This window comes from Ptychodera flava, chromosome 5 (genome assembly GCF_041260155.1).
Source record: "Ptychodera flava strain L36383 chromosome 5, AS_Pfla_20210202, whole genome shotgun sequence".
In the NCBI taxonomy this organism is placed as follows: domain Eukaryota; kingdom Metazoa; phylum Hemichordata; class Enteropneusta; family Ptychoderidae; genus Ptychodera; species Ptychodera flava.
The window spans coordinates 38,141,834-38,154,621 of NC_091932.1; the positions used below are offsets into that span (position 1 = coordinate 38,141,834).

At 36.3% G+C, this 12,788-nt stretch overlaps 1 protein-coding gene across 1 annotated transcript; it reads right to left on the reverse strand.

Annotated features, from left to right (window-relative positions):
- Positions 1–8,179: 8,179 nt before the first annotated feature.
- LOC139133847 (apicoplast pyruvate carrier 1-like) lies at positions 8,180–12,547 on the reverse strand. The gene is made up of 5 exons (XM_070700609.1): positions 12,506–12,547; positions 11,118–11,240; positions 10,484–10,638; positions 9,924–10,073; positions 8,180–9,430 (listed from the first exon to the last, which is right to left on the reverse strand). Exons 3-5 carry the CDS (start codon positions 10,630–10,632, stop codon positions 9,268–9,270), a joined length of 462 nt encoding a protein of 153 aa, XP_070556710.1. The 5' UTR covers positions 10,633–10,638; positions 11,118–11,240; positions 12,506–12,547; the 3' UTR covers positions 8,180–9,267.
- Between the last annotated feature and the right edge of the window lie 241 nt (positions 12,548–12,788).

Below are 12,788 nucleotides of genomic sequence, written 5' to 3' on the forward strand. Positions count from 1 at the left end.
AGACAAATGCAACAACCAGGCCAATTTGTCCAGCCAAATTGCAAAAACCAGGGGATAACGGTTGTAATGGAATAAAAAGGACGCGCTATCTTCTCCAGACTCAGTACGTCCGAAAGATCACGTGACGGCGGTACAAAGAGACCCGCGTGTTCATACAAACACGCACAGAAATACACATATTTCTATGGGCCTTTGTGCAAGTGGGGTTTTTTTTGTAAAAAGGTTCATTCGAATTTTGGGTTTTACCCATTGCATGAAACATGATTCAGTTTTTCGAAGAAAACTTACCAGGAAGGAAACGTTATAATCATCATTTGTTCCCAACTTTCAAGTGAGTACGAACAGAAAGAGGAAAAGATATGAGTTTTTCAACATTTGTGAGAAAAGAATTAAGTATGAATAAGTCAAGACCTGTAAAAAGCGTTCTCATTATTATGTTACCGAAATAACATAGCAAAGTTCGGCAACATTGAAGAAATAGTATGGCCACAAATTGATGACATCGAACATAAGTGCGTACTCGTGGAAATAAAAGCATCATACAACTGCATCTGATTTATTATAATTTACCCTAATTTTGCGTCAATGATCAGCGGCGAGAATGATGGATGGGATCGATGAATGAAATGTGATCCACTCACTTACGCTCGCTCAGTCGCAACAATAACCATCAGATAACCCGGACCTTGTATTCGCTGAACGTTATCTGACTTAAAATCTACAAGCACCCGAAGACTTTTAGAATAATTTTTTCAATGCATTCAACTTTATTCTTAATTATTAATTTTTAGTACCATAAAAGTTTGAAAATCCTTTCTTTTGCGTTTGGCAGTTGCAACTTCATCAACTCGTGGCTGTGCAACTTTTTGAACTATGACAAAAGTGAACAAACACCCGCGACACACGACACACAGGCACAGACACACAGACACAGACACAGACAAATATATATATATATATATATATATATATATATATATATATATATATATATATATATATATATATATATATATATGTATGTGTCTGTGGCTGTCAGCGACGCGGAGCTTATCAAATAGGTTGATTTTCGTCGTCGTCCCGTCGTCGTTGTCGTCGTCCGTCAACAACTGCCTTCTCCTCTGAAACCGCAAGTCCAATAGCTTTGAAATTTTATATGCAGTTCACTTGGGGTGACCTCACTTAAGTTTGTTCAAATCGTGGTGAAATTTGCATATTTGTATTTTTGGGGCATTTTTTGGTGTTTTTGGTAAAAAAATCTTTAAAAATCTTCTTCTTCAAAACTACCAGTAAGATAGCTTTGATATTTGGTACATATGTCCCTAGGGATGATCTATTTCAGATTTCTTCAAACTGTGTAGAAATATGCAAATTTGCATTTTTAACGCAATTTTTGCCATTTTGGTCAAAAACTGTTTTTCTCAAAAGTACTGGTCTGATAGCTTTGAAATTTGGTATACGGGTTTCTATAGATGAATAAAGTGATATATTGAATTTCTGACGAAATCTGTAATTTTGTATTTTTGGGGCAATTTTTGCCATTTTTGGGCAAAAAATGTGTATTTGCAAAACTATTCATCTGATAGCTTTGCAATTTGGTGTACAGGTTCCTACAGATCACCTTAATGATATTTATTGAAATTATGATGAAATCTGCAATTTTGTAATTTTGGGGCAATTTTTGCCATTTTGGTCAAAAAATGTGTTTCTCAGAAAGTAATGGTCATATTGCTTTGAAATTTGGTATACAGGTTTCAACAGATGAGCTAAGAAATATATATTAATTTCTGATGAAATCTGTAATTTTGTATTTGGGGAATTTTTACCAATTTTAGTCAAAAAATGTGTATTTCCAAAACTACTCATCTGATAGCTTTGAAATTTGTTATACAGTTTCTATAGATGAACTAAACGATATTTATTGAAATAATGAAGGAATCTAAAATTTTGAATTTTGGGGCAATTTTTCCATTTTTGGTCAAAAATGTGTTTCTCAAAAGTACTGGTCTTACAGCTCTGAAATTTGGTATACAGGTTTCTAAAGATAAAGTAATTTATATTGAATTTCTGATGAAATATATAATTTCGTATTTTGGGGGCAATTTTTGCCATTTTTGGTCAAAAAATGTGTATTTCCAAAATTACTCATCTGATAGCTTTGAAATTTGGTATACAGGTTCCAATAGATGAACTAAATGATATTTATTGAAATAATGAGGAAATCTGCAATTTCGTATTTTTGCAATTGGGGCAATTTTTCCATTTTTGGTCAAAAAATGTGTTTCTCGAAAAGTACTGGTCTGATAGCTTTGAAATTCGATATGCAGGTTCCTACAGATGAACTAAATTTGATCTTTAGAAATTATGATGAAATCTGCAATTTTTATTTTTGGGGGCAATTGTTGCCATTTTTGGTCAGAAAATTTTATTCTCAAAAAACTACTCATCAGATAGCTTTGGTTGACATGTTCTTAGGGATGATCCGATGTGATATATTTAAAGTATGATGAAATCTTCAATTGTGTATTTTTGCAGCTATTTTAGCCACTTTTTTTCTGGCCACTGAATTGAGCTATCAAAGATTTCCACCTTCTTCATCAACATGTGTCAAAAATAGTTATTCTCTACATAAACACAGCGGAGCTATATCGGCCGTTAGGTCGCTTGTCTTGGTGTTATTTATTACCTGTAAATGATATTGCTAACAGACACAGTCAAGCGAGCTCCGATCTTCCTGTGAAATAGACCACCGAAATACATACACGATCCAAGCATCGATACATATGCTACAACTATCCATGTCGCCATCTGAAAATGCAAGAAATGGCGGCTTAATCTACAAATATATGTACATAACTTTTCGTTCGAATCGATGGTCATTGAAAAGATTCACATTGCCATATCAAGGTTGGTAAAGTCTTTGATTGTTATGTCGGACCAATGGTCACCTTTCCGCACCATTGATGAATAAAATGTAGGGCTGTAAAATTAAAATCGAAAGTCCTGACTATGAAGGTTTTCCAAAACGCTTGTAGTGTGTGTCATTGTCAACGAAAGAATTGCCTGACAAATGTGGTCGAGGTTCCCTGTTTTTAATGGCGGGGGTGACTAGCGGCTACTCCCCTTAATCAAACACGTTGTTTCAGCATTACATAGCGTTATCACCGTCTGCATAATTTTTCCAACCGTTTTGTTGCTTTCACGCACGTCAAAAAATTGGAAATTGTAATTGCATGAAAAGGATTGGTACCGAGTATTGTGAATAGGATCTAGTCCTACAAAGCACTCAATCTCTAGAACGCTGCTGTGTTATGTATCTGAAATAGTACGTGGCTAAGAACTTGATACAGAAGTTATGTTATGCAGTAAGAATATCTACAGTGACCTAAAATTCTGAAAACATGACAATATCAAAGCTATTTCGAAGATCTCCGCCATTCCTGAAATGTTTATATGCGATAATTGTGTGGTTGCAATTCGCAACTTCGCAAGAACGTGATCTGGAATGGCGCGACCCACATAAAATATAGGAATTTTCTACGTGGTATGTAGGAGATTTATAAAATCATAGTAGGATATTGATAATAATAATATGACAGTAAAAAAAAAGTTAATTGAAAACTCTGTCTCGCGTCACAGAGAACCCCAAGATGAAAGCCCTAGCGTAACAAATGGCGTAAATAATAAATGGATTTGTACAAAACATTGGCAGGCACATATCCATAACAGTGCAGCTTAAAGCTTGGTCATGCCCCCACTAAGCCAGACGAACCAACAATTGCAATCATAAACAAGACAATATATCTCACCTCGTATGTAAGATCTGTTGGTTTACTTCGTTTTCTGATGTACGAGGTCAAGTACGGCGAAATATTTCCTGCATGAATTACAAGGAAAATGTAACTTATTAAAAATCAACAGTCATATCAATCCATGATATTGAACAGAAGTGTCCAAATGAAGTGACTGTAAGCAGAAACAGACCTACACAAGGGAATTAGATCGTGAAATTTCAGTTCATGGTTCCCTGTCACGTCAAGATTCTCTTGAATACACTATTTGATTTTGATTAACGGTGAAGTATGATACATACACCAAACGTATTACCCTGTGTGATATTGACTAATATTCCACCAGAAACCACAGCTATCCCGCGCCATTTGTGACTCGATCCGACTTGGGACATGGTTGATTCTGTTATTGGACAGGAAAGATGTATAGTTAATCTATGGCATTTAGATTGGCTTAACATATAGTCTACACTATAGCCTGATCTTTCTTTCCTGTTTGAAGCGCCTCTCTGTATTTACGTTACCTCTAGCAATATATTGTTAGCGGTGCTCTGTACTGTGTCTTATTGATAGTCGACCTCAGCAGTATATAAGCTTGCCCGTAGTGTGTGTCTTCCTTGATTGACAACTGAAGTACTCTATAAATGCGATGAAAATCTCTAAATCACTCTGAAACTTTAGCACTGGTTCACTCCAATTCATAATAAGCTAAATTGTTCTCATTGACCATTGGGCAAGTTGTCTGTGATATACACAACAACAAATTCAACTAAATATTTGAAGATGCTGGCAATTCTTGTGTAAACATACCAGAGGGATGATTCTACAACTGATCTTATCGACGCTGTATGCCCTTTGTACGTGATTTATGGTGAGTTTGAAAGCCTCAGTAGGACAAAACTACTTCAATAGCTTATGTAATGACGTACGGATATAGGATATAGAAAGACAAAGCAATAAAAACATCTACTTTGAATTCACCTTATCAGCGGACTTATTAATGGAAAATAATTCAGAAAAGAAAAAAAAAATAAGCATAGTCAGTCGTATGAATGGACTCATGGTCTTTTGAAAAGCTGGCATACATGATAATGATACTGTTTACTGTCCGGCAAGGGAGACCATATACGTTCGTATATACCTACTGGCATATGATAATATATGCCAGCAATTATCCATTTGTGTCCGTCTGTTGATCATTTGATCTATTCGACCAATTAAACTATTTACTCGTATTTGTCTAGCTAGCTAGCTTTTTGTTTGCTTGTATACAAATCTGGCACTTTGCTCATTTTACATGTACACCTGAGTTATTGTCAGTCTCAGTTAAAGGGGAAGTTCACCAACGATGATTTTTTAATTATCACTCGATTCATTGTTAAACGGCAGGGAAAGCTTGTGGTAGATTCGGTGGTTAGTAGTAAACAGCAACACAAAATCTGACAGTGGACATTTATTATAAGTGATTCATCGTTTATGCAAGGATACCTAGTATAAACAATAGTTATGTAAATACGCACAGCCTGGTTTGAGCGGTTGGTGGGTGGACAATGCCATACCGATCGAAAGATGATCCCTTCCACATCACGTGATGCAAGCTCCAAGCCTGGAGCTTTTTCCCATGATTCAAATTACATGGAGTTGATGAAGCCCTAAAATGCAACTTCCTGTACTATTTTTATCGGCTTTTGTAAAAAAGCGCGCGAGTTGTAAAATAGCTTTCCGGGCTAAGTGGACCAAAAAGCTAGCACATATGTAAAAATCATCCTTGGTGAATATCCCCTTTAAGAGGGTTGTTACATTTTCTTTGGATTCATGTTATTCAGTTGTCGACATAGAGGAAATTCAACAACAGTTTTTAGCGTAAACCGAACGAATTAAAATTGACCTTGTGCATGCCACTCTCAACAAGCACTGACTCCGGAAAAGGATTTCCAAAATATTTCCTCCACTTTCATCGTCGGCGTCAACATCGCCTTTGGTAGCAAGGTCCTGTTTCAGTTGATATCATCTTATTCGGGGAGGGTGGGGGGAGAAGACAAAATAAAAATGTATTTTGCATTCCAGGAATTATCTGTTTTAGACAATCCATTGTACTCCACTCGTATATTCTTTAAAAATCGAAAAAGGCTGACGTTAACCCTCTTGCTGTTAGTTTTAACAACATTTGAGAGGTGTATTTTGGCCAATTTTTGAAATTAGTCCTATTGCCTTCTTACAATATAGCTGCACTTTGAAACCCCTGATGGCCTGTTGATGTCAGATTTCATTGCTAATACGTAGAACATTGAGACACTATCACGAGACAGTGAACCAACAATCCCAGAGATAATGAGGGTGATATTTACGTAGTCATTATACTTAAGGTAGAATGCGCCTCGGGGACAGATATTCGGACTCTCAAATATTTACAATTCTTTTCAAATCTACCACTTGTGTGGGTTCATTTTAAAGCTCTTGGTGTAAGAAAACTTTTCATCGTCTTAGTTTTTCGAAAATCGAAAATTTTATTTTTCTCCATAGAGTTAACATAGAGATGGCGGCCATTTTGAATTTCAAATATTTGTAAATGTTAGGTAATTTGTTTCTCTAGTACCTAAATTTGCATTGTGACTCCCCGATATTTTATTCTTGATTCGGAAAGAGAACGGTTGGAAGAATCTTGAGTAAAGTTTGAGCAAAAGTTTAAGTCTTTCACTTCCTAAATATGCGAATACTTCTAAAAAAATCTCTTCATTTTCTTTGCCCATGGAAAAAGTCGTTGAAAAAGACTTAGACCAGCCTGTAATTTAGGTGATATAATTACTGTAACTGAAGTCAAATAATGTTGCAATTAGAAAGTGTGACCGTTAAGCATAGGTATTTATAGTCATAGCAATATGTCATAGCATCTTGCCTTTGTGCCAAGTTTAATCGGAATTGGTCGAGGCATATCTGAGTAATGGCTCCAGCCTTACAATAATCAAAACAAAAGTTCTTCCAGGTGACAAAAATGGATCATGCCGCATAAAACAATCGTTGTGACTTGCGGATACTATGCTCTTGTGCCAATATTTTATGGAAATGTCGTAGTTGCCGAATGAAACTCCTTATTTTTTCCCTGAAAAAATCAAGTTATATCCACAAATTGGAAATTGCAAAGTGCTGCTGGGAGAGAAATTAAAGAACTAGAAATACAATTCAAAATAGGTAGATCACCTTTCAAAGTACAGATGTGAATGAAATTTTCTTGGTCATTCGATTCCATACAAAGTGATGGAAGAAAAAAGGATGTCACGATAAGCACTGTGTTTTTTTGCATTCTGTGACACAGTGAAATTCATACTCGACTGAGGATTAAATGTTTATATAGCCTTTCGTTTACAGGAGTGTTTGACCTTCTAGCTAATTCTATCTATAGGGTGTGACCAGAAATTCTAACTTTTGACAGCCATTTCCGATAGCTTAACTTTTCAATATCTAACAAATAATTTCCCAATAATTTTCAAATCCAAAATCAGCCTTAAACAGTCTGTACGTTCTCAGCGTTTCAAGATTCCACATTCCCTTTATATGATCTCAAACGCAGGTAAAGACGGAGGCCTGGAACAGTCACGAACATGCAGCCGACTTCGTTTTGGATCAAACATTTCTCTACAGTTTGTATATGTCATCTAAACTCTATGTCTTCTAGACATATTGTGCTTCACTATGGGAGCTTTTATTTACAATGAGGTGTGGGCTGGAGGAGGGGGGGGGGGTTATATTCGGAAACCTGTCCTGAGGAAGGTCATACTCTGAATATATCTTCTGTGATAGGGTCAACGTTGCAGTGAAATTTTACAATTTTAAAAGTGAACGAAAATTCTCAATGTTCTAACTCACCGGCGAAAACTAGGACAGAAATATGAACAATGAGAGAATTGTCAATATCTGAAGGCAAATTAAACTTTACAGTCCACAACTTTATTTTCACTAATTTCACTTGACGTTGTCAGCACTCTGCCTTAAGAACAATGAGTTAAAGAAGTGATATATCTTAGGGTTTAGTGGCAAATGGCAGTTTGCATTTTGTCGCTTATGTCAATTACAAATCAAAAGTACACTTGTTGATAGAACCTGCAACATTTAAACCGTAGTTGAATTGCCCCAAAAGTAAATGTATAAACGAAATAAATACTGGCTATGCATACTTTATCGATAAATGTTTCATAACTAGCTTCATCAGTTTGCCTAGCAACATGAACATGTCTGTCAAGCAAATTCCGCTGTTACATGGGAAGGATGAGGTTTGCTTACAAAAGCGAAATATTTTTGCTGATTTCGGGAAACGCCATTGTGATCGATGGCAGCACACGAGTGTCCTCCTCCTGTTAGGAACAGGATACAGATATGAAATGGAATCAAGCTTTACTCAATATGTGTTGTTTTTTATCAAAAATCAACGGATAAGTTACAGAGTTATACATAACCCGCACACAGCACATCTTGGAGTAATAGTATATGCTAGATGTCCGAAATTAAGAAGTGGTATGCAACTTTTACCAAGTAGATTAAATCCGTCGTTTTTGTGAATGGGTCTGCTGTAAATGATCCGGTACCAAACTATTCTCAAGTGTTGTTTTAAGGTAAGGTATCGCATTGATACTGCATAGTCACATATATTTTAGCATGAGTTCAACATTATCGAAGTGATTTCGAACTTACTATAATGTCTGTGTACTCGTTTCCACAAGCAGGGGTAAAGTCCCATTGAACTATTGAACTACATTAAATGTCGTGGTATTCCAGTGGAGGACATAATGTTTGATTTTGCAAAGCTGATAAGCCCTATCGAAATCCTTAGCTATGTTCCTTTGTCCGTGGGAAAACATTGATGACTGATGGTTTACGATGCGTCGTGCTTCTTTTAAATAAACAAACGTTGTAATCTTTGTCCATCAGAAATAAAATGCTGCATAAACATTTAAAATCCACGACACTGCTCATGTATCTGCAAAAAGTGCAGTTTTTCATTCAGACAACTTAAATGACCAAACCATAGTGCGCAAGTTTGGAATTATGACCTTAAAGAGACCATTTGGGTTTCGTCATAAACCACAACCACAGAACAGCAAGTCGTGCCATACACAACTTTATAATTACCACGCTCAAGTTTGACAATCCTGTGATGGTTAATGATTGACACCGATACAGTAATTGACGGACAGGCTTTACTAACATATTTAAAAAATCTTAACACAGTTTTAGTTTTCTTAAGATAAAACAATTGATTTAACTCGCACCTTTACCTCAGAGATAACTGGTAATTTCTAGTAGTAGATATCCATGTTTCTTAAATGATGCACTTGTGATTCATGCAGTTGTATTTTTGATTTGAAAGTATTTCGAAGAGTGCTTAAGTTTAAACCGGCCAGTTTTCAATTGCCGGTTCTGTTTATGAAATCAAATGCTCGGTTTGAGGCGAGGTAAGCCCGAATTGCAACTACAATCCGGTTCACTGAAAATAAACATAAAAAATATTGATCCGTCCATATAAAACAATGGTTGTGTGAAATCTATTGTTGATGTCCAGGGCCATACGTGTTCCTATGGTGGTACCTCTCGTGTAACTCTTCTGACTGGCCTCCCAATATCGAAGATAAAGGTGAGTATACCACCTGTTGAAGAAAATGAGCAGCTGCTATTACATTTACATTCACAAGTTAACCAGATTGAACATGTTCAATTAAGAGTTTGTTGAACAGATATTTTCAGTGCTGTAGACCATGGTATGTCTGGTTTTCTGGCAAATTCAAATGTGAAAAATTGCAATATTTAACTTTTACTATAACTTGAAATGCTGTAGTCAAACTTCGTTGGTCACCTATTATGCTTTAAGATGGGCAGCCACCTGTCTATTCAAGATTTTAACAGCAGAGAGAGAGAGAGAGAGAGAGAGAGAGAGAGAGAGAGAGAGAGAGAGAGAGAGAGAGAGAGAGAGAGAGAGAGGAGAGAGAGAGAGAGAGAGAATGAAAGAGAGAAACAGAGAAACAGAGACATACAGACAGACAGACAGCGACGTTTTTATATTGATGATATATTTTTGGTGGTACAGCTTCCTTAAACTGAGTTGTTTATGGCTGTATTATACACATTCGCACAGATACGTACCACCTAGAGAACACGCTGCACAAAAGTAGAAGGTACCATCCAACTTGTTTAGAAAGAATATTAATGTACAGTGTTCCTAATATTGTTGAAACCGTGATCGAAGTATACAATAAACCATAGATTTCTCCTGCGTACTCTTCACCGAAGGACCTGCAGTGTATTAATCAAATATGTCATCTTTTCACAGAAAGGGCAGGTAACGAAGCACATCAATGAAGTGCCATTTGTAACGTGCAATTACAAATGCCAATTGTAACTCCATATTACAATTGCAATCTGTGGGTAGGTTCCTCAACAGACGTTAAAAGATTCTCCTCGTGGCCATCATCAATAAGAGGTATGTAAGCGAAGACTTCATGAATTACGAGTAATGTCAAGTGAATAGAGATCAGTGGCAATTAAGACATATGCAGACAAATCGCCTCAACTGTTCGTAATTTACTGCGCAGATGCAAAATTGTTTGTCAGATGAACCTTGACTCATAAACATTTTTCATCGTTATGCACATGCATTCTAAACCTGTTCAATCTAAACGTTATAACATTGCCATATCACGCACCTTGCAGTGGCCATCGGAAATATAGAAAAGATTCCGGAGAAACAAAAGAATATGGCAAAGATCCAGATGGTAAACATCACTTTTCCAGTCTCTTGAGTGAGTATGAGGGTTAACATGAATACCACATTACATGTACTAAATCCCACCATTGCACACTGTGAGTAGAGATATTTGTGAAATTACATTAATCTGACGCAATGAAGGATTTTACATGCATTTACATCGATACTTTTTCAAAAGGATTCTCTCTTCTTCCCATCCAGCCTCTCACAGACACGACAACACGAATTCGAACCTTCTTATACTAACACGATTTAAACTAATTCTGGATAATTAGATAGTGAAGTAATGTCGCTTTAATCTAATAAGTAAGTTTATCTGCTTTTCGTTTTTAGCAATACACTTGTTTCCAGGAGTAATTAGTAATATTGCAACATTTAGCTTTAGGGCACCTAACACTTTTGAGAAATTTTAAAAATTAACGATTCAATTTTCCCGAATTAGTTCGGATCGTGTTACATGTATGCGTGTATACCATACAGTATCTAGTTTTGACATCACGATATGGTCTGAAATAGAATACAGACACTGTATTCATCCAAGTAGATAACAGATATCTTTGGTGTATACTTACACGGAAAGAAAATTTGTCGCGAAGGTAACCCCAAAATATACGACCGAGACAGTCAAACACCGAAGCCAGTGATCCAACAAGAGCTAAGTAGTGATCATCGAAGATGGCGTTTTGACCAAACACCTGGAATTCGATAGAAAACGAAGAACAAAAAAAGATATATTCGTGATATTCTATCAGATGTAAAGGTAAGAGATTGTGACTAGTAGCTCTGCAAGTGAACAGGATGCCCATATGTATTTCATAAAATAATGGTCTAACCTAAAATCGAGTCGCTACATCGTCTATTCTTCATTGGTTTGTAGATTCGAGACACGCACAAGTCTTAGAAAAACTTGAAATTAATTCGTAATGAAGCACTACGGATATCAAAAACCACAACAGGAGGACATTGGGGTTCAGAATGATTTTCACATTATTGAACTCTTTGTGTACCCGTAAACATGTAACAAACCTATCAAAGTTTACGTTTCTCATATTTACAACTTTTTTCGCCTAGCATTGTTTTTGTGGTTACCGTTTTAGTAGTTCCGCTAATGTGCCGTATTTTTTGATGTCAGCATTTTTGTATAATTGTCTATGGTCCACTTTTTAGTTTCTCATCCCAGGGTATTTTTACAATTATTACAAGAGTGATTACTCCGAAATTGCAGTTGATCCCCATGATGCTTTTCATGTGGATAGTTATGTAGCAAACGTTTCTCTGCATTGGCCGCATACAAAATGCAAATGACAACGGAATATAAGAGTGGCAGTGTGTACAATAGTAGTAGTACTTCTTCGTGTAGTTGATATTAAAATCAACCAAATCGATTGGTTCTTTGAGGACGAACATTGTGATCTTGCTGATTACTTAACTGCAATCTCCATCGCTAATGCTGAAATAGAGAATGATGTAACTCAAAATTTTAGCAGTGGACTCTCATTATTGCTTAAATAAACGGAGTTTACATATTATCCGCGCTGGCCGTCTTCTGCCCAAAATCAGTTGAAATTGAGATTCGAGGCCAAAGAAGGAAAGCGGCAATGATTGTGATTATTTCAATATGACCAGATGACTCGATATCTGATAATGCGGTTGATAAAGTCGGATATCTGGCCCACAGAAAGAGTGTCCTCATCGAGTGTTATAACTTTAAACATTTTGTCTCATAAGTACTGTTGCAGGCAGGAGACAACGTACGTTAGCCTTAAATCTTCATGTTACCTATATTGAGCCACTCCTTGACTCTTTCCTTTCAATTTTCAAACATGTTCTCCAATGTTTTCTCACCTAGCTATCTACCAGCCTGTTACAGATTAATGAAAGTGTTACTCAGATGCAAAGGGAATAATAAAGTTTGCAAAGACTTCAGTTATAGTTTACAATAGAAGGATAACAAACTTACTTTGTAAAGCGGAGATATCACTTGCCTGGTTACTGAGCTGAGAAGTAAAATATAACGTAAACCATATTATCCAGAATACTCTCTCGCGAATCGCCAAACTCGGTTTCAAATTATCCTCGCTGATGTCTTTCTCTTTGCTTTTCTCTTCGGACAGTATATATTGCTCTTCATGTTGAAGTTCCGGGTGTATTGGAACGCTCTTGTGGGGAAATATGAATGACGAATGTCAGAATGAAAAAATATTTTCAAAGTTTATCGATAGTGATACCGTTAAGACGTTCAA